Source organism: Sabethes cyaneus, chromosome 1, assembly GCF_943734655.1.
Source record: "Sabethes cyaneus chromosome 1, idSabCyanKW18_F2, whole genome shotgun sequence".
Lineage (NCBI taxonomy): Eukaryota > Metazoa > Arthropoda > Insecta > Diptera > Culicidae > Sabethes > Sabethes cyaneus.
Genome location: NC_071353.1, coordinates 18,087,364 through 18,110,045, shown reverse-complemented (window position 1 = coordinate 18,110,045; position 22,682 = coordinate 18,087,364). Strand labels below are relative to the sequence as shown.

The following is a 22,682-nucleotide window of genomic DNA, read 5'->3' as shown; positions in this document are numbered from 1 at the left end:
AAAGCCTCTTGCCAGGGCAAGTTGTAAGAGTGGTACTTGCTTGAGGTGCGAATGAAACCTCTTGTTCAAGAGTAAATTATACCCAGGTAACCGCGAAGCACTGAATTAAGCTTGAAAGCTGCTCTAAATTTGCAAGTTACGTGCTGCCAGATATAATTCAGCATTGTCAAAGCATAGCAGCTTTAAAATGGCATTCTCAATGCTGAATTAATATTTACTTGAAGCACTATGAAAAGCTGATTAGATGCTCTAAGCAAGCTTTATTGCCGTTACCTGCATCAAAAGAGATTTTGAACACTGCTCACACTTGCAGGAAATCTCCTTGCGAACGTACGCGTGATAACAGAAAAAATGCTTCCCTCTCTTTTTGTCTTACGCAAAATCCTGCACCGCCGATTGAATAAACATCAACACGAATCTATAGGGCATATGCATACGGATAATATGCAAGAAATCTTTCTATACATGTATGCCATCACATAAAAAGAAAATAAAAGGTAGGTAATTCTCCCAAAGCGCAACTTATGGAAGATATGTGAAAAACAAAATCTTTCCCTCCATTCCGCCTTGATAAGCAAATCAAACATCCGAGTTAAGAATTTCGGTAATTTAAGTAGAGCTATTGGCAGCTGACTCGCAACTACCGTTTACAGATCAACTGGTAAAGGCGTTGCCCTACTCCTCCACTCCAAGCCACGTAATCGACGGATTGGCTGGCGGTTCAATTCTAACCGAAAAAGAAAATAGCAAAAAAGCAATCTTGAAACGTCAACAAAGTACGCCATATAAGCATAACAGAAAGGGAAGATAAAAAAAAGGATGTACAATATATTTTTCGCATTTTTTTATGTTTGACGTTTTACCGTTACGCAACAGGCGTTACGTTTTATGACTTTTGTAAAGCTCCAAGCACTAATGTAGGCGGATATTTCGCCAAAACCGGCTTTCTAGCAGCTTTTTATAGGCATATTGAACTATGCTGCACGATATGGTGTGCACCATAGGCTAATAAAAAGCTAGATTTCTGCTTCTTTAAGTGCTCACTGGTTACTTGGGTAGCTTGTTACGCTTCCTGGTTCTAAGAACGAGATTGATAATACATAAGTAGTAAGGAACACATACATACACACATATACACCCTCACTTTGTGAACTCTGCTTTACCGACCATGAAGCCTTTAGCCGGGGCTGGTTATAAGAATGATACTTGCTCGAGGTGCGAATGAAGCCTCTTGTCCAAGGACAAATTATAACTAGTCTCCGTACTACCTGGCTCTAGAGCTGGATTGGTTGAAAAGTAATAAGAAGCGTAGAGGGAAAAAGGGGTGACAACACACCGACACTTTAAGCACGGATAATAAGCAGTTCGCTCACTCTATAGCGATACTGCAATAACAACGAAGTGCGGATCAACACCTGGATAAGATCACAATAGATCAAAATGCTGGTCGTAGTGATAATATCCACACACACACACACAAAAAACATACTTGCAAGGTACTGCACGTGACGTTGTTCGTCTGTCAGCGTGTGTTAGCCGCGTTTCTCGGCGCGGGTTTTCGAGGGGAGGCCCCGTTCCTATGTAATAGACTAATCTCAAGTTTTTAGTCTTGACCTTGAAATGCGGTCATACATATATATTAATATTTATAATATTGTCAAGCATAGCTACCAATACCCCCCCCCCCTTCCTTTCCGTTCTTCCCCTCCTTCACCAAAAAAAAAAATTCATTTCATTTCATCGTTTCAAAAAAATATTAATATATATGTATGACCGCATTTCAAGGTCAAGACTAAAAACTTGAGATTAGTCTATTAAAAAAGTGTTTCAATAAAATTGATAGCAGTATCTAAAACAGAGTTAAAGCTTTCTACTTTAAATTTCAGACTAGAATCGGTTCGTCATTTGTGGTATATAAAAAAGTTTCTTCTTGTGGCAGGAGCGGATTCAATCTTCGAAAATAAGCGGCACGTCAAAGTCCCATTTAACCGCCATTTCTCTTGCATAATTGTCGGATTCTTGAAAGCCATTATCAGAATGGTAAACCTGCAAAAACAAAAAAGTTCGGTTCAGAACTTCTGTTGCTTCAGAAACTTCGTCCTCATACCTTGCTGCATCATCGAAAGCTGAATTTGCTGTTTGCTGATTTAAAAGAGATTCGAAAATATCTCCAGAAACAGTTCTAAATAATTTAATAGCGTCAATACGACCTTCCCACCCCGCTTATCTGAGTGTTTCAATTGTTAAGTTTTGTTGCAAATAGGTTGTCATCAGAATAATTATGACGGTAATTTTGTAGCACTGCAACTCGATTTTTTTTTGGTGGAGTACAAATGAAAAGCGGAGAATAGTGAGGCGTATGAACCATGAACTTAAAGAGATCCGCATAGTAGATCTGGCGAAAGCCGGGGAAGTACAGTGGACCGGTCACTACGCAAGAATGCCGGACGACTGTGCAGTAAAATCTGTTATTTTCAAGACCTCCCAACGTGGGACCCAACGTGCTAGATAAGATGACTCGACCAGGTTGATGCCGATTTGCTTCTGTCGAGACGCTCAACGAATTGGCGACCCAGAACAGTAGCCCAGGTCCAAAGAACAGCGGAAAGAAGCTTCAGATACAATACGAGCCGTCTCGGCTCCATCCTGCTAGGAGGAGAGATTTATATTAGCCACAAATTTATTTAATGCTCCATTTTTTTTTAATGTAGCCTAAATGGCGCCCCCTCGAAGTGGCGCTCCAAGCAGCTGCTTGTTTTGCTTAAGGGAAGCGCCGGCCCTGTCTGTCACAATCTCGAGTTTAGCAAGTTTCTGAGGAGCTCAACCTTAGATAATTCATTTTGGCAGTTACGTCACTATGAAAGCATGGGTAGCTTAATTTACAAATTTTCAATTTTTTTCTCACAGTAAAGTAGAAAACAGTCCCCCCGTTACTTAGCCAGATGATGCGTACTTGTCCGTCTCGGTTTATCGTTCCAATGACGCGCCCTTTCGGCCAGCAATTCCTTGGTAGATCTGGATCCACGATCAACACGATATCGTTTCTCCTAATTGGCGGAACCTTCTCATGCCACTTGGATCGCCGGGTTATTTCCGGCAGATACTCTCGCACCCACCTCTTCCAGAAATGGTTTACCATTTGCTGAGATTGATGCCAGCCACGACCCACGACTCAAGAAAGTTGAATCATCGTCCCACTCGGTCCAGGGTCCCAGCAACCAGTGATTAGGGGTACGAACGGGGGCTGCCTTTTCCTCTATGTGCACGTGAGTCAGCGGTCTTGCATTTAGAATGCCTTCAACCGCAATCAACGCGTTCCTCAACTCTTCCTCCGTCGGTCGACGCGACAACCGAAACTCTGGCAAGGTACGTTTGACAGATTGAATAAGCCGTTCCCAGTTTCCTCCCATATGGGGAGACGCCGGTGGCGGTGGATTGAAACGCCAGGTAATAGTCGAAGACACGAACTCCTGTGCCATCTCGTGCTGATCTAGGGCCAGCAATGCCTGCTTCAACTCTCGCTGGGGGTCAATGAAGTTGGTTTCTCTGTCGCTGTAGAAAACGGTCGGTGTGCCTCGTCGCACCATGAAGTTGCGTGTCACCGTTACGCATGAACTTGTGGACAATGAGCTAGCTAAGTCTATGTAAACCGCACGAATTGTAAGGTAAGTCAGAAGAACCCGCCAACGTTTCTCAACCCGTTTCCCTATAACCACTTCCATGGAACCAAAATAGTCGATCCCGGTGTGCGTGAAAGGATGAACGAATGCTGCAAGTCTGTATACCGGAAGGTTTGCCATCGCAAGGGGGCGCGGTCGAGCGTCTCGCAACTTACAGCGTTGACACTCGGATCTGACCGTGGCGTATACTCTGCACAGTCGGCTCTCGGCTAATGCAGTGCCTTTGACGAACAGTGCCTCGTGGTTTTAATGGTAAAACTTTTGATGGTAGCTTTCTACAATGAGGAGCGTAATCGGGTGGTTTAATAAACCGGAATACGTATACTGTCGCACGAACTAATCTCCTCCAAGTACGGAAGTTAGTCGCAGATATTGCCTCGCTTATCGTTTCAATGTGCACGTTGACATGTGCACGCAGCTCCTCTGAAGGTTCCGCTATTTTACCAGATATTACCGGCCACTCCTCTTCACCTCGCCAAAGAAATTCAGGTCCCTTGATCCACCTGCTGTTACTCGTTAGCGATGGGCGACATTGCCATTTTGTACCCGCGTCTGCGACGTTCCACTTCGTCGCAGTAATCCTCATTTGAAGTCTGTAGCAGCGTTGGATTTTTAAGTGTTCGATCTCTGGAAGGAATTTCAACCACGTCTGCCACTTTTCATAGTATTGTGGATCGACGTTGTCATCTCAACCTGCACCCGTTCGCCAAATCTCCTGCATCAGTACCTTGAGATACATGAGGTAGTGTGCAATCAAACTTAGCGGATCGTAGATGGTCATCATGATCCGGAGCACTTCTCGCTTCGTGGGAAAGCGGGCACCCTTCAGCAGGTTTCTTCCCAGTCTGTCCCAGTTGATCTTGTAGGTGAAGCAGTCTGTTTTGGTGCACCACCACAGGCCAAGTACCTTCTCTGTTGCTAGATCAGACGATAGATCGAGGCTTTCCTCCTCTCCCGAGTTACTGCAAAGTGCTGACAGAACGGCGACAGAGTTGGACATCCCATTTCGAATTTCGAACCCGCCCTAGTTGTGCACGTACCAGACTGATTTTGCTAATTCGATCGCATCCTGCTCTGTTTCTGTACTGCACAACATGTCGTCGACGTAAGCACAGTGTACGATTGCCCTGGTAGCTGCCGGGTACTGTTTGCTGAACCTTTCGGCGTTTTTGTTCTTTACGAACTGCGCGCTCACTGGAGAACAGCATGCTCCAAACGTCATCATCTGCATGACATAAACGTTGTGTTCGCTCTCCTCGATATCCGGCACAAGAACCGTTGACTGTGCTGATCTTCGCTTCGTATGCAAACTTGGTGAAACATTACGCGAATGTCACCACATATTGCGAAACGGAACTCGCGAAACTTATAGAGGACGGGAACCAACGGCGTGAGCAGATCAGGCCCAGGGAGGAAACAGGAATTCATCGAAACTCCATTCGTTTTTGCGGCTGCGTCCCATACAAGTCTCAATTTTCCGGGTTTATTAGGGTTGGTAACTGGGAAGACTGGTAAATACCAGACACGTTCGTGGTCGTCCGTCAGCTCCTCTTCGGCCAGTTTGCGAGCGTAGTGCTTCGCTACGTAATCCGAAAACTTCTCCTTCAGCATCCGTGCGAGGTCCGGGTTTTTTTCCATCCGCCGTTCAAGGCTATGAAACCGTTTTAAAGCCATGGGCTTACTATCCGGCATCCGCACGTCGTTATAACGCCACAGCAAACCTGTCTCAAACCTCCCATTTGATGGGTGATGGGTCAACTCGTGTAGAAGCTCTATGGCCCGTTCATCATCCTTAGAACGGAGCTGCATAGAACGCGGCGTTACACCCAAATTCTCAAGAGAGAAATACTCTTTCATAGCGCGTTCTATGAATCCGTCATCATTTTCCTTCTCCTCGTGCTCACAGCTGCAAACGTGGCACGTATAGTGTACCATATGCATTGGCTTGTCCGTCGAAAAGCCACCGTAGATCGTCCAACTCAGGTTGGTTTTAATTGCGATTGGTTGACCCGGTTTTCCTTCCTGGCTTTTTCTCACGAGCATCGCGCTTGCGTGCCTTACTCCGATCAGGATACGTGGTCGAACATTACAATAGGGTTCAACCGGAACACCTTCTGAGTAGCGGTTTTCAGCTTGTAGCTGTTTCACGTCTAGTGTTTGAGCCGGTAACTGCAGTTCTTTAACAGTGTGGACATCCTCGAGATGAAACCGCTTTCCATTTAGCCCAGAGACGTCTAGATTAACACTACGGGATTCAGGTTCTGAACGGTGCGTGCCTCCAGTCCACTTGAGACACAATGGCCTGGCCTCTCCCGTAAGGTTTAATTCATCTGCCAGTTCCTGGTCCATCAGCGTCAGAGAGGATCCATCATCCAGGAAGGCGTAGCAGTGCATCATTACTCCGTTCCCATACGCTACAATCGGCACGTAATGGAATAGGGTTGTACTCGACCCAGACAGGTGTGCATTGCAAGCTTGTTCGTTGTGCAATGGATTGATGCTCAATTCCTTATGCAATACGGGATGGTGTTTGAAGGTGCAGCCATTTACCTTACAATCCTTCGATTCACATCCACCTTTGTGCTGTTTCAGGCACTTGCGACGCGCTCTCGCCTCGCGTATTATCGCCCACCGTCCATCGTAAGAGAGTTCCAAGAAGCGTTTACATTTCGCGAGCGACACGCAAGCTCCCTTGCAAGCAATGCAGCAGTTTTGATTTGCTTTCTTGGCTCCAGTCGTCGTAGATACGCTCGATGCATGCCCTTTGCTAGAATGCTGCTCAGCGTGTGTGTTTACAAAGGCCTTCGACTTCTTGCGGGGCTCCTGGTTCTGGTTAGGCTTCTGTTGTCTACGCGGCTCAGAAACAAGGCAGGCATCTTCCGCTATGGCATAGATCCACTCACTAAAGGCCACAAGATTGACCCTCCGCAAACACCTGGTGTATCTCGCCCATTCTAGCTTCATCGAAGCGGGAAGCTTCCCAACTATGTCGCCCAGTAACGAAACGTCTCGCAGGTATTCCTTTCGCCCGCACGCGTCGATCGTAGCAGCAAGATTCTGCACTGCCAGCGCAAAATAGATCAGCTTATTCATCGAATCGGTTCTGGCATGGCTAACACTTTGTCCTTCAATGAGTGTATTATGAGATGCGGCTGTCCAAATCGCAGCTTAAGTGTACCGTGTAGTGTTGACGGGTGGAGCAGAAAACTACGCACTTTAGCAAGCGTGTCTCCCTTCAGGCAGTTTCTCAAACGAAGCATGTTCTTGTCGTCCGTATACCCGAACATACGCGTTGTGCTTTCGAGGGTGGAGAGAAACATTGGCCACTCCTCAGGATGACCGGTAAACACGGGTAAATCCTTTGCGACGACCTGGCGAGCAGCGAGTTGGTTTCGCGTCAGGCTACCGTTTAACGGATTGCTGCTCGTTCCTCTTTGCTGACTAGCGTTTATAGTCCTCGGCGTGGATCGATTTTGGGGAACGAACTCATCGCTTACTTTACTTTCAGCGTTCTCCTCACCCTGTTCACGGTCATCGCTCAACCACTCCTTTACTTTGGAGTTGCCGTCCACTACATCATCTCCCGACTCATCTTCGTCGTCTAGATCTGCTAGCTCCTCAAGTACACTGCACTGCTTCTCGATCAGTTTTTTCTTCTCTTCAATCAGTGTCTGCTCCGCTGCGAGTTTCCGTAGTTGGAGTTTCAGGTGCTTCCGGGAGGCTTTCTTCGACGCTGCCGAAGTCGCTGACGCCGCCTTCTGAGATTTTGTGGATTGTTGTTTTGCCGGTACACAATTCTTCGATGGTGATGGTACCTTACTCATTTCCTTTGCCTTCGTCTCTTTCACAAGCTTCGTCACCTTAGACTTTCGCTTCTTCTTCGCTTTTTCCGCACATTTCACGCAACACCACGGCTCAATTTCGATATCTTGGCCGACACCTACACAGCTGTAATGATGCCATTCATCACAGCCAGCACACTGTACCATACGGCTATTAGCCATTGACTTACACGTCCGACAATTCTGACCAACATTTTCAACCGCGAGGGAAGTTTGGCTCTTACGGGGAGTCTTTGAAGAGTCTTTGACAGACAGATAGACAGACGGAATTAACGGGGTGGGGGGGGGGGGGTTTTACTTCTGCCGCATTTCGAAGAGAACTAGCTTTGCTCTTACCTTGACTGGTAGCGGTGGTCTCATTTCCAGTTGAACTCGACATCGTGTAAACGAATTTAAAATTTTGTTACTTACGGAACTCGAGTAACAAAGAGGGTGATTTGGCCGTTCCAAATTCTTAACGTCGCTTTATTCGTACGAAGTTTTACGAACGTTTTAAATTCCTGTAGTACATCAGTTTTAGATATTTTTAACTTTTAGGTTAATTTGAATCTCCTTACGTTTAGTACTCCTTTTTCGTCTGTATTCGTTCTTTCCTCTGTATATTCCAGTTCACTATGAGTCTCCTTTACCTTTAATTTAAGTTATCTTTAGATATTTTAACTCGTTATAGCGTAAATTTTCTCACCATTGACTTAGACTAGCAAAACTGTTTGTTCTTCCGTATTAATCGTAGGCACAGGTAAACATACGATCCTAAATATAAGCAATTTTAACTAATTTTAATCGTATCATTTTTACCTTTAGTTCACTTTTAGCATGTAAGTTCCCACAGCCGTAACGATATTTTAGCCTTAATTTTAACTATACTTTTAAGAATTTTAATCAAACTTTTATTTCGCGTTACAAAGATCAATCTTCTTTTTTTTCGCTTTCTTTACGTTTTTCTCCCACACCGTCAATTGTATTTGACACAGCCCGCTTTCGCTCGATCAGGGCTGTTGTTACTGGAGTGCGTTCGGTGTGTTCGATACGAGGGGTTGACACTCCGTTGACAAGTTATGAGAAAATTTGTATTTCATTTGGATGGGAGCCACCCATCCTAAAGGGGAGAGGGTTCATAATTCCCCTTCTAACGAGGGGAGGGGTCTCAATGTACCATAAAAAATTCTTATCTCCAAAAATACCCACATGCCAAATTTTGTTCCATTTGCCTGATTAGCTCTCGAGTTTTGAGGAAATTTGTGTTTCATTTGCATGGGTGGGAGCCCCCCCTATTCCTTGGCCCCAAAAATCCCTGCATGCAAATTTTCACGCCGATCGCTTCAGTGGTTTTCGATTGTATAAGGAACATATCGACAGACAGACAGAAATCCATTTTTATAGGTATAGATTATATTTTGCCCTAATTGCTATACCAATCTACGCGCGCCTTTAGAAATAATTTTATTGACCTAATTGTGGTTATTTCAATTCATTTATGATGAATTGTCTTGAGATAGCAATTCCTCGAATATTCAAAATTTACTTGTATTCCCTAAGCACGTTGAAACATTTATTTCAACAGAGTTTAAGATAACATTACTTAAAGCAACGCAAAGCGCTATTTAGAAACTAAATACATACCAATTAACACTATATCACTTTCACACAAACATTATCTAAACTAAACGAAAAACTCAGAAAAACCGTTCGATAAGGTTGAACAGATAAGGCCTTAAGGTGCTGATGAAGGTGGCATATGACAAGATGTCAGGCTGATGATAATGCTCATCGAACAAGCGTTTCCTTTTAGTACACATGTTATGTTGTGATTCACTTAAGATGTTTTTGAGTGCAAACTTAAGACGTCTATTGTTTCGTTGATTTTTGATAAGGTACTGCTGCCATTGATGAATCGGCAGGATCGGAAGCGTGACGCTGCGCTGATGTACATCTCAAAGTAGTACACGCAGAAAAAATCTACCGAATTCCAAAAATTTGAGTTATGATATTTTTTCTTGAATTTCATAGATTAAAGGGAGAGAATAATTGTACTTTGTGGTACTTATTGGAGTTATTTATATTCCAGAACATTTTCGTTACATTCTGTATAGGAAAGACAATAAAGGCTACTTAAGAAATTTGTGAAAAACATAGGAAAAAAAATTGCTGTTTTAGTTTTGTTTGTTTTCCCACTAAAACGAAAATACTATACACTAGGCGAAAATAGGCTCACCTCCCCGTCTCAATCGCTCGGTCGGTAGCGGTCATTTGCATCAGCAGATTACTTACCTCCTCTAACGTCTTTGCGACAAGTAATGTGTTTTACGAGAGATAAACCTGTGATGCTGATGGGCATGAGAGGGAGTGATGTGTCAAAGACGTGCTCGGAAGCGACGGACAGTGGAGGACGATGTGGCGCGCTCCTCAGCAGTAGTGCAGTGTGGCATCTCGCTCTCGAACGGTAGTTTTCAGTGGACTGCACAAGTCGTGTAGATGCCGGTTACAGATACGTACGGAAGCTGCGAATCTAAAGGTGGAGCGTTACGTGTTTTAGTATAGTCAACTGATTCGCTTTATTTGCATCGAGTGGTGGCGAAAATCCACCCAATACAGAGAAGACCGCCGAGTTTTCCGGGTCTGATGTATTGGTGATAAGGGAAAATTTGTTGTTTTGACCAAAAACGCGTGCAATAAATTTGCTACAGTAGTGAAGCTTTCGTGAATCACCAATACCTATACATGTCGGTTAGTACAAACGATAAATTACTGCGCATTGCGCGGTTGTAAAACAGCCGAGACCTGGTATTCTCTCACGGTACTGGTTTGAGTACATTCGACTAAGAAAATAGTCACACGTTAGTGCGTCGTCGAGCATATTTCATGGTGAGTCCACGTGAAAATTTTATTCGGTTTGTCGGGTCGTTAATAGGAATCTGTGTCCCCAGCTGTCAACATTCATCTGACTGATAATGCAGCTAAATATTGCATTGGGAAGAACGCGCCGCGAAAGTTTGAAATTGTAAACCCACTGACGATACGGTTGCAGCGAGTGCCGCTGAAGGACAGAGTGTGTAATAGAAAAATATATTTAACTGAAAAAATTGTGGAAGAAAATTTTTATGCTGAGTATTGCAGCACAAAATGCCACTGGTTACAGCAAAGTTTAAGTCCCAGCAGTGAAATCAATAATTTATCAGTGGTTCTCTGTGGTATGAAACTGATTACGGATATGTGATGTAACAGATCGGGTATTGTCTGGAAGGTCTAATATGGCAAACCTGTATTTATCTAATCTCGTATTAGCGACTCACTTGGGTGGTTATCTTCAAACAAAACCCCAATCAAGTCTTCTGCCGTTTCTGACGTTTTGATTGCTTTTTTTCTGAATGAAAACATATCCGCGCATGTCTGACCTCACCCCTCTCCCAAGGGAACAACACATCGTTGCGTTGGTGTCATTTCTCGTCGTTTGCGGACAATTTTCAATACCAAAACAATGACTGTGTCCAGCTTGTCGTGATTCTTTTGCTAAAGAAAGGCTGTCAAATCTCAGGTGACACAGACAAGGCGAATGAACGTGACATGAACCCACACGGCAAGGTCTCTTGTTATATTTTTGATGAAGATGTTCTTGATCATTGAGTCATCCAGTGAAGGGGACCCTTCCCCGTAGTCAGTGTGTTTCGTAACTCGGATTTACGTGTGATAAAAAACACATTTACATTATGAAATTTAAGAAAATTTTAGTTCTTTACTTATCTAATTGTGTTGGTTCTAATCAATGGTTTATCGAGAGTCTGTCTGTCTCTTTTGAGCGATCGAAGTATACACCATGTCGTTATGACGGGAAAGTTTTGCCTCGTTCTATAGAATTTTCAAAATTGAACCAATAAAAGGGCCTTGTACCTTTTTTTGGAGAACATCTTTAAGATTTCTACACAAGTTTCAATTTTTTGTATGCAACTTCTACTAAATTACCCTCTTTATTAACCATAGCAATGGCAATTTTGATTTTTAATAAGAATAATTCTACTTCTGCTTGCTCGGCTAAATTTATTTATTTAACTAGTGTAACAGGTTAACCAGCTCCGTCGTATGTTTCGTATGTTCGAATATTGAAAATACATCCCTTCTGAAGGTTTCACCAGTGTCTGTTTTTGGACTCAGACCCTGATGACCCAAGAAACATTTATGCGCTGATTAAACATTTTAGCAGCCATAATTATTCAACTATAGCTGAATATGCATCGAATAAAAATTATGTAAACAATTCTACAATACTTATTCAGCCGAAATTGGAGAACTTGTACAACCTATTTCATTTGAAGCGGAAAAAACCTTTATATCACATCTGTGCGCCTTGTTTCCAGCTTTGCGCAACTTGGTTATTTAAAAACACTGAAAAGCCTTTAATAAGCTACATTACAGCTTCAAAGCAGCTATTAGCAAGCCCGAAGTTTGACTTATAGATGTTTAAGAGCTGAAAAAGGTTTTTATTTCTAAAACAAACCATAGTTCAGCCACAGGTTGAATAAATTCAGTTATAAAAGCGTTTGATCAGCCTGAAATTGTTACTTGGGTAGCTGCTTTCAAAGCTGCAATGAAGCTTAATAGAGGCTTTTGCGTGTTTTTCAATAACGAGCGAGAACGAGAAATAGTTTGGCAATGCTTTCTCAGTCGCTTAATCAACGTCTCATCAACCTTTATGCAGCCAAAAAATAATCTATTTTTAAATTTAAAAAAAGAATCGCGTCATATTTATTTTGCTATGGCGTCGTGTGCTATATTTTTAATTTTCAATAACTTGAATTCGTATATGCAAGCTAACTAAAAATGCATGTCGTCATCTTTCGGGAATTGAACCGGCATCTTCTGATCCATAAGCACTCATCGTATGTTATGCCCCATCTGCATCTGCAGAACAGTCAGTGAAAATATCTCTACACTTGAAGCAGTCGATAATGTCGATAACTGACATATATTTTTGCTGCCAGTCGAATTGCGAAATTCTATGATCTGACAGTATGTGTGCTGTGAACCAAATGAAAGCTTGGTATTAGTTTGTAAAGCCACTTTAACACCCTTAAGCAGCTTTAAAGTAGTTTGAAAGCAGTGAGCCTAATGAAGGTCCGTGAAATGGTTCTATGTTTAAGGCTATTTAGAAGCGGATTATTTAGCAGAAATATCCACTATTAAGCTTGTTTATCAGCTTTGAAGGAAAGCTGGCTTAGGAAAACTTAAAGTAGGTAAAACATTGCTTGGTCCAACACCATTTGCGTGCTTACTTTATGCAGCTTAGATCGCCTTAAACCTACTCGTAAACAGCAATTGCTCTTGCTGTTTGCGAGTTGGTTTAAGGCGATCCAGTGTGCAAGATTGTTCGAAAACAGACACTGATGAAGCCTGCAATTTGTAGGCGAAATACATATCTGTAAGTAATCGGTCGAAAACGGAAACGGTGGTTCTACAGTTGACGGAGGAAGAGACACAATTTGTGTGTCTAAAAATTACCCAAAAACCAGATACGTCGCTACATTAATAAGGGGGGTTGCGCGGGCTGGTACCGAATGGCCGAAACACAAATGGCCGAATCACGAATGGCCGAAATCCAAATGGCCGAATTTCAATAACAGTCACAGAAGGCCGAATCACGAATGGCCGAATCACGAAAGGCCGAATCATGAAAGGCCGAATCACGAAAGGCCGAAATTTTTCGGAATGCCTAAATAACTACTCAATAAAAAACCATGAATTGGCAAGTAGTTAACAAATAACTTTAATCAAACAAAAAACAAACTACTACTATTAAACAAACAAAACATGCTTTACGAACGCCTTTGTTTAGCGCTTAATAAAACCGCAACTGCGTCAACAAAATGTTTGCTGCTCATTTTGTGAGCATTAACACATTTCGAGTAGATTTTTTCGTCTATTTCTCGGCGCGAATTCGGAGCATCCCCTTAAAGAATTCTAAGGATGTTCCTCTCTATCGCCTTTTGCTCCACCCGCAGCTCTGTGATGATCCTGGTCATTGACAGGTGATGGAAACCAACAATAGTTGCGTACATTACCTGCTTGTTTTTATTGAATAGTACCCCATCAATGGAAAGCATCGGTTTTCCTCTCTGTGACAACACAATTTTGACGACAGGTGCACTTTCTTCATCGTTGAAACCAGCAACATCGGATGAATCGCCGGATGCACTCATTTTTCACAGGACAACTACCAACTACCGTGCGGAAAGCAAACCGTGTTCAACAACAATGGACACAACTGTTGGCTTTGCTATGTGCGGTCAACAAAGATGGACACGGCGGGATATTGAATGAAATATTTCGGTCGCATTAGTGATAGGGTAATAAACTTGTTTTTACCTGGTTTTTATCTCATATTTCTTAATTATAAATACATCTTCATTATAAGGTGCGAGACGTATTTCCCGTGTTAGTAGCAAATGTTTCCTAGATGATTCAGGGCGAGACGGCCGTAGGCCGCGAGTGTGCGCCGGTGACCCGCCGTCGGAAGCGCCGGCCACTGCGGGGGGGCAGCCCCCCTGCAGAAACCACTACTATTTAGGTGCATGCATTTTCCTAGGTTTACTGTCTATTAGGGATTATCCCTTAGTTAAGTCCGAACGAGCGGCAGCGAGTAAGGACAGCATGTACCCAACGTTTGCGCAGGTTGAAGGCTATGAATATTTTTGGTCGAATATGACATTCGGCCATTCGTGTTTCGGTCATTTGTGATTCGGCCATTCGTGATTCGGCCTTTTGTGATTCGGCCATTCGTGATTCGGCCATTTGGTATATTATGCCATTCGTTATTTCGGCCATTTGTGTTTCGGCCATTCGTGATTCGGCCATTTGTGTTTCGGCCATTCATAGGTAATCCGGGCTGCGCAGTCACCTTTTGTCCAGCGCCTCTGTGGTTCAAAGGTACAAGTACCCAGGTGGGTGTCACAACGTCACAACGACAACTTGTTAAGCGTAGCTACCTATTCCCCCCTCCTTTACCTTTTCCACTTTTCCCCTCCATTTCCCAGAAAAAAATCATTACTTTCCCCTACCGTCCGTTCATCAATTGTAGAACTACCGTTTTCAAAAAATATTAACAAAAATATAGCTTACGACGCCATAGGAAAATAAATATTGCGTGTTCCTTCTTTTTAAATTTAAAAATAGATTATTTTTTGGCTGCATAAAGGTTGATGAGAGGTTGATTAAGCGACTGAAAAAGCATTGCAAAACTGTTTCTCGTTCTAAAAATAGAATTGACAGCATTGCGCAAATTGGTTATTTCCAAACACGCAAAAGCCTCTATTAAGCTCAATTGCAGCTTTGAAAACAGCTACCCAAGTAACAATTTCAGGCTGATTAGCCGCTTTTATAGCTGAATTTTTTCAACCTGTGGCTGAACTATGGTTTAGTTTAAGAAATAAAAACCTTTTTACAGCCCTTAAACATCTAAATTTAGTGGTTTTATCAAGCTTCGGGCTTGCTAAGAGCTGCTTTCTAAGTTGCAATGGAGCTTAATAAAGGCTTTTGCGCGTTTTTAAATAACCAGTTTGCACAAAGCTGGAAACAAGGCGCACTGAGATATACAGGGCGATAGAACTGCACAACAAGTGTTTTTTCTGCCTCAAACGAAATAGGTCGTATAAGTTCTCCAATTTCGACTGAATAGGTTAAAATTGTTTACATAAATTTTATTCGATGCATATTCAGTTATAGCTGAGTAATAATGGCTGCCAAAATGTTTAATTAGCGCATAAATGTTTCTTGAGAGGGCTTTTTTATTAAGATGATAAATCGTTAATTATTCAGCTAGTATAGCACAATTATTGAGAATATTGACGAGTTGTGGAGAGGTTGAAGATGCGCCTAATCTGCTTGTGACACTATTATGTGAAGCAACTGATTTACAGCGCATTCTTTGGCTGCTTAAACACTTAAAGAAAACAGAGGCCTTTGCTTAAATTTATTCAGCGTTTACCGCCTGTATTCAGAGTTTAATCAGCTATAACCAAATCAGTAGCATTCGGTGGTTGTTGGGGAAGCCTGAAAGTCGTAGACGAAATGCGTATCTGTAATAATAATAAAAAATAGGGTACGGGAGGGTTTGTTCGGCCTGTGTCTAAATTCAGCCTATTTTCCTTTTCTTACGCCAATTTTAATATGTTATAACTATTTTCTCGAGACTTTAAGTAATCTGTTTTTTATAAAAAGAACCTCAAAATCACCTGTTCTTCCATTACAACTAGGCCATTGTAGAGTGTAATCGAAAAAAGTTTCAACTTTTGTTCCTGTAATTATCATGATGTTTTTTTTTGTGAATACATTTTTTTTTATTTAAACAAACATTTCCTCGATTTTCGGCAGTGACCCAGTCTGCCCAAAAAGGCTTAATCATAAAAACATTCCCCCATCTAATTCGGTTTAGTGCAGCTGGTTCCCAGTGCCGCATGCACCCAGTGCTCGCCAGATCTCGCTCCGCCTGGTGTTGCCACGTCGCTCGCTGTGTCCCTCTTCGTCTTGTTCCTTTCGGATTGGATTCGAAAACCATTTTTTTGCAGGATAGTTGTCCGGCATTCTAGAAACATGTCCTACCCAACGTATCCGTCCAGCTTTAGCCACTTTCTCAATACTGGGTTCGCCGTAGAGACGCATGAGTTCGTGGTTCATTCTTCGTCTCCATCTACCGTTCGCTTGCATGCCACTAAAGATGGTTCCTATCGTCCGCCGTTCGAAAACTCCGAGTGCTCGCCGGTCCTCTTCTAGTAGTGGCCATGATTCATGCCCGTAAAGGACAACTGGTCGATTGGCGTTTTGTACAATGCGCACTATGTACGGAGACTCAGATTGTTCTGCGGTAGAATATTTGTAGAGTTCATAATAGGCACGGCTTTCACACTCGGTTCCACCTGTCGTTTTAGACGTATTTATCTCCAACTCAATCTTCTCTGCTTAGCGTTTTAGTCTGCTGTACTGATCTTCCATCGCCTCAAATGTTCTGCCGACAGCATTCACGTCGTCGGCAAAGCAGATAAATTGACTGGATTTCTTAAAAATCGTGTCCCGCTTTTCGATCGCCGCGTATCTTGTAACACCTTCAAGCGCAGTGTTGAATAGCAGACATGAAAGACTATCTCCGTGTCGAAGTCCCCTGCGAGATACGAATGGCTCCGACAATTCACCAGAAATTCTCACTCAGCACCGGATCCCATCCAACGTAGCCATGGTAAGTCTGGTGTGTTTACTCGGAAACCCGTTTTCGTCCAGAATATTCCATAACTCTTGTTGGTTTACACAATCATATGCGGCTTTGAAATCAATGAACAGGTGATGAGTAGCGATTCGGAATTCGATCCACTTCTGGAGGAGCCGGCCTGATGACTTAACCCGTTGTAGCAAAACGGAAAACTTTGCCATGAATCTATTGGCAACAGTTGATGGAAGATTACTTGGTAAAACACGGTATCGTATGTTGTTCACAACAGATAGTTTTTGACATATCGTAACCATCACTGATGGAAAGTGGCCCGAATCAATGTTAGCGCCCTGATAGGTTTTTACGTCGATAATGTCTGAAAAGTGTCGACCGTATATCAGAACGTGATCGATTTGTAATTCCTTTTGGTTGGATGATCTTCAGGTGCACCGATGGTTGAGGTTATGTTTGAAAAAGCTTCTACATATGGTCATGATCTTGGAGGCGGTGAAACCGACAAATCTTAGGTCGTTTTTGTTCGTTTGCGGGTGTGCGCTGAACCGCCCAACCTCCGGTTTAAATTCCTCCAACTGACCAGCCTGAGTCATATAGTCCTCGATGATGATTTCCACAGCATGTCTTTGATATTCAAAGTGAGCATCGGTACTTATAACGTGAGGGCTGTTGGTTTTTTAGTGGCGCTGGCTTCAAAACCCGCGATCAACCACGCAGCATTGCATTGTGGGAGGATCAACGTAGCTCGCAAGAGGCCTCCTTCTCTGTCAGCATACGATCCCGGCTTATACCAGGAGTAGGTAGGCATAGGAGTTGCTGGATAAGAGGCTATGGGCCATTGTAGGGTTTATTTTTTGCCCTCTGCGCAAGACATCGATGGTATGCTATATCCAGCCGTTGAACCATAGAATTATATATTAGCGAAGCTAAAATTCGGTTAGCTGTGCCCACCTCTGTAATTCAGTATAGAACTAATTCAGTAGTCAGTATTTGAATTAAAAATAATTTGCAGTACTAAGATGATTAAATGCTCAAACAAAGCTTCCTAGATATTGCACAGTGGTCAAGAAGTAAAAGTTAAGTGGAAAGTTTTTTGTAGTTTAAAATAGCTCCTCACAATGTTCAGAAAAGTTGTTCAACTCTAAAAGACATTCACACAATTCACATTAATAATTGGACGACTAAGTTGGCTTGCAAAGACATAACACATAATAACTTTTTATAGAAAAGAGATCGAAGAATAATTTCTTCGACAAAGTTGTAGTTAAAGAATATATAAGTAACTTTGCTAAAGACATAGTATGGGTATTTTTCAGAGTTTTTGACTCACGGGGTGTTTTATATAAAGACTTTCCAAAATCACTTGTTCGCTAATTACTTCAAATTTAATGGTTTTATCGCATCATAATGTTTTACAAAGTTGTTTCTCTTATCAAAAGACATATTTTTGTAGTACATTGAATGTTGATAACACATACGTATAACGAGTTCTAACGTTTTTCCTGTGTATTGTTAGTCTTCTTCAGAATAGAATATCTCAAAAAGGGGCTAACGAAAAAATCCAACTTGGCCGTTTATGAAAGCTTGAAGTTTTATCTCAAACATATGTGGATATAAAAAACTGTTTTTTTTCTATCTCGAGTAAGGCCATTACAAATTTTTACAAAATCCATTACAAAATCTGTAAATTACAAAATCTGTAAATTTTTTTTACAAGTTTTTGTCCCTCCGGTGTTGGGCCACTGAAACCGGGGACGAAAAAAGAACAAAGAGAATTTTTTAATCGAGCAAAAAAACAATGTGGATTTTAAGCATTTTTACGGATTTTCGGAAATTCCACTGTTTGAGTTCTCATTTCTATTTCGTGCTAGAAGTGCTAACTCAACTCGTACACTCATTTTTCGAGTTTTTCAGGCTATAGAGCCCACAGACAATTGATATTATAAAAAAAATAACTGGTGCCCTACAAATTATTTTTTTGCCCCCCTTCTTCAATACCTTTTTGGCTGCCTGATCCAAGTTTTAATTTTTTTTTAAATTTAGTTAAAAGGTTGTGTAGTAACGGCCTTAAGAATAAAATTCAAAATACATTTCCACTTAAAAGAAACAAAATCAGAGGGGTTATGTACAGGGCACGATAGCATATGTAGGTGACGCAGGACTACGGAAAGTCTCTTTATAGTGATTGTAGCATGTATCCATGCGTGCAATCATTCGATTCATGTATACATACTATATGCAGCATATATATATATGCTATATGCTTTGTATGTAACATTTATCAAAGTAGTAACATTGTATACTTCCGATCCTCAATATATTATAGAGTTATTTATATGTGCATTTGAAACAATTTAACAAAATCAAGAACACAAACTATTGCTTTCCTGCTACCTTACAGAAATTAAAGATTGTTTTTATACCAATCATTCCACCACGTTGAAGGGATTTTACCAATTCAATCCCATTTTATCAACAGCACATCTTTTCATTACTCTTCCAATGCAAAGCAAATTTCCGCATCCATACAGAATTAAATTGTAACCGAACACTACAGCTGTAGCGCACTTTTCCAACACAGATATCAAATTCTCCTAGGTTTAAACGTCTCGCCGTAAAGAATTTTCAATCTGTTAAGGCAGTGGACTTTATTCATTTTTTCTGGCACACTTCCCTAACACAGACATCAAACTGGACTAAGTTTAATCGCGTTCGAAATAAATTTGTTGACACGAAGTGGTTTTGTCATTCTTGCTAGCGTATTTTTCAAGCAAGGACATCAAAATCTTGTTGAGACGAGGAAGCTTTGTAACTTGTTTTGGCTTACTTCCCAAGCACAGATAACAAATTGGTATAGGTTTATATCATCGTAAAGAATCTACCAACCAATCACGAAGCGGGGATTTCCAGTTGGATGGACAATGCTTCATTATTTTCAATTTTTCAATATGTAGTACGTACTTTGAAATCAATAGCTTTTCATTATTGGTGTAGATCCGATCGATTGGCGTAAAAATATTTAAAATCGATCTGGAAGCCGCTAAACTAGTAGCGCTCAAAATCTTTCATTTTTTGTGACGCTCGCATTTTTTTTTTTTTATTTTTTGGAATGACCCTCTATAGGTAGCTCCTGAAAGACGTTGTCTTACCTCAAAAATAATTACACACTTATTATAAAATATTGAAACAAGGCAAATGACTGCTCTGCTCGGTAATTTTCTATTGTTATGCATTATGGATATTATCGTCCATCGGAGATATGTTCATGATTTCATCATTCACATACTACAAGCTGGCTGTCTATTCTGCCTTAGCATCGTCACGGCCCAACGCCTCTCCTCCGCCCGCTTCGTTCCACTTTCGGTGAGCAAAAACAAAGGCCAACAATGACGACTTCTCACTTGCAAGTTACAAGCCACCGACTGACCGGTGCTGGTGGAGGTGTGAGATATCGACGGGTCAACCGCTATCGTTTAACTACTGCTGCAACACCAAGCTATCAGGCGAGTCGTACGCAGCGAGCACCTCAAAGTATTATCGGTATCAGCTTGCTGGCGCTCCGTCGCGAACTCGTTGCCTTCCACCCGCAAATTGTCAGTGGCAGTGGCGCAAGTCACAACTCGCAATCATTCGTTGCTTCTCTCCTCGCTCTTTCTCCATGAGATTGATTGAAACATTACCTATCCTCACTCACCGCCATACTGTCCACACCACACCCCACACTGGGCCGGAACCGAACACAACAGCACAGATTCATACGCAGTCAGTTTTGTCGCGGTGGATCCAAAGCTTTTTGGGTGTGCGTTCGGTAACATGTGTCGGCATCCGTGAGTCGATATAAGCTCTTCTTGTGGCGCGTGGTGACTCGTACCGAAGCACCGACACAGCTCGACGGCCGTCGCGCCGGTATGGCTCTCTGTTTCTCCGCGTGTCACAGAAGCGTTTAGTATGAGTGTAGCGATGAACTAACTTGGACGTTCCGGACGCGCTTCCTACGGTCTGTCGAGAAAGTGGACATCGGCCAGCAGAAAGATAGCCATAGTGAAGTGATACCTATATATTTATATGTGTTTTTCAATCCAATCACCCCTGGTTGTATATGGGAGTTGTCAAGCGTGTCTTGATTACCATGCCTATTCACAGGTGGTCGCGAAATGCGAAAAACACTAGGCCACGGTAGGAGCCTGGCCTGCGGTATCGCTGACTAGAGAAAGAAGCAATCTGGAACATTAGATCGATGACGCAGTGAGTCATTCAAACTAATAACACTCTTATCCGAAATACGTGATATTAATTCCATTAATCTGTAAAATTTGACAACGAGTGTTCGACAAGTAGCTAATAGTTGTGCATAGCAGGCCAAAAGTGAAAGAAAATTAAAAGTTATATTGGGAATTGCGTGTAGTGAAGTGTATCGAATTTTGGCAGTGGTTTAGGTCAGCCCAGAGGCAAGGTGTACCGTATTATAAACGCTTCCAAAAGTGGATAAAAGAAAAACAAATAGCTGGAAATAAAAACCCGTGTAAACGTGCCGTTGGCCGTAGCATAAAAAATCTAACAAAAACAACTTCGATTGCACTCACATGAGGCGTCGGCGCTAGTAGCGGTGTTTTGCAGTGTGCTATCGTCGTTGCTGCCGGATAGAATCGGTTTCTGCCACCACAGACCAAGTTCATGGTTTCACTGCTCGTAATACATATAACAACGACGATGACGACGATGATTGGAGCCGGAGAATCGATATCCATTAAATAGTTTCCTCAATCAAGGTTAGTGGTTGCTTGTTTTGAACATGTCATACATATGGATTGATTTATTAGGGTATCTCATTATTCTCGTCTTATTATATATTATCAAAACAATAATTCTGTCTGTTCCATTACCAGTCTTTGCTAACTTATAAATATATTATTCAAACGAATCATAATTTTATTTTTATGAAATCAGTGATACAATCCGTTTCAAAATTAAACTCAATGTCGGTCAGCTTAATGGTTGCCAAGTAATCTGCCCATAATTGGCATCATTTATCGATTCATTTATTAAGCTGATTAAGTCCGATCGAGGCTACAGCGTTCATCGATATCGATTCCAATTTGTTTCAATTGGATGTGAGCTGCAGTATTATATTCTGCACTACATGTGATTTAATGACTTTCCTCAGAACGATTGGAATGGATTGAAATGGATTCCTATTGAGTTGAACTGCTTATTAACTAATGGACTGCATTATCAATCACTGCTGCAATCAACTATTACTTGAGTGAACGACTAGGGTTGATAAGCAGAACGAAGAAACGATTTGTAGCAAACGCCGGTCAACACTATGTAGATTTTTTAGCTGACACATTGATCCTGCTGATTAAAATAGTTTTATTTTTCCGTCGCCGTTATGAAAACTTAATTGTTTTATTATCTCTCTGGTGATCAAGTTAAAAAAAAATAGAGACCGCCTAAAGGCGACAGTTCAACAACCCAATCGTAGTATGGTCGCTACAAAAGTCAATAGGATCGTATCACTACCCGTACAATTGTCCTGTACTCTGATAGCTGGAATGCCGTGCCCAGGCTTTGCTTTGCTTTATAGACTATAGTCTTAGATTTTTAACTGTTTTGAAGTTACGGTTACGGTTCATTTACGGTATTTCGTTGTGATCGGAGTTTACACACAATAGTTTACACAATTTGATGATTGTGAGGAACGTGCTGCTCGAGCCAAAGATGCTGATTACACAATAGCAACCAATCACGCGGTGGTGGCGTGCTAATTGCAGTCTCAACGAGGTTAAGTACTTCCATCGATCCTTCCCCCATATGCAATACACTCGAACAAATATGGATAAGAGTTAAGTTACCTGGTCACACAATGAGCGTAGGAGTTATATACCTTCCCCCAGATCGCAAAGACGATCTAAACAGCATTAAGGATCACATCAGTTCCATCGAGGCTGTTTA

The 22,682-nt window shown here is 42.0% G+C and overlaps 2 protein-coding genes across 4 annotated transcripts in view; one reads left to right on the top strand and one right to left on the bottom strand.

Annotated features, from left to right (window-relative positions):
* Positions 1 to 3,065: 3,065 nt before the first annotated feature.
* Positions 3,066 to 3,800, bottom strand: LOC128745447 (uncharacterized). Its single transcript, XM_053842522.1, has one exon. The coding sequence runs from the start codon at positions 3,798 to 3,800 to the stop codon at positions 3,066 to 3,068; it is 735 nt and encodes a 244-aa protein (XP_053698497.1).
* A 6,478-nt stretch (positions 3,801 to 10,278) lies between these two features.
* The window catches only part of LOC128732962 (alpha-1,6-mannosyl-glycoprotein 2-beta-N-acetylglucosaminyltransferase), a 120,108-nt gene continuing 107,704 nt past the window's right edge, over positions 10,279 to 22,682 (top strand). The window contains exons 1-2 of one of the 3 annotated variants that reach the window (XM_053826451.1): positions 10,279 to 10,387; positions 20,871 to 21,496. The gene's annotated coding sequence lies outside the window, so the exon portion shown is untranslated. Of the gene's footprint in view, positions 10,388 to 10,449; positions 10,572 to 10,637; positions 10,714 to 20,870; positions 21,497 to 22,682 lie in introns of those variants that run through there. The other 2 variants (XM_053826452.1, XM_053826453.1) reach the window with 2 other exon arrangements.

Excerpts from the sequence above, each read along its gene's own strand:
- LOC128745447 (XM_053842522.1), bottom strand. The coding sequence starts at position 3,800 with ATGGCAAACCTTCCGGTATACAGACTTGCAGCATTCGTTCATCCTTTC.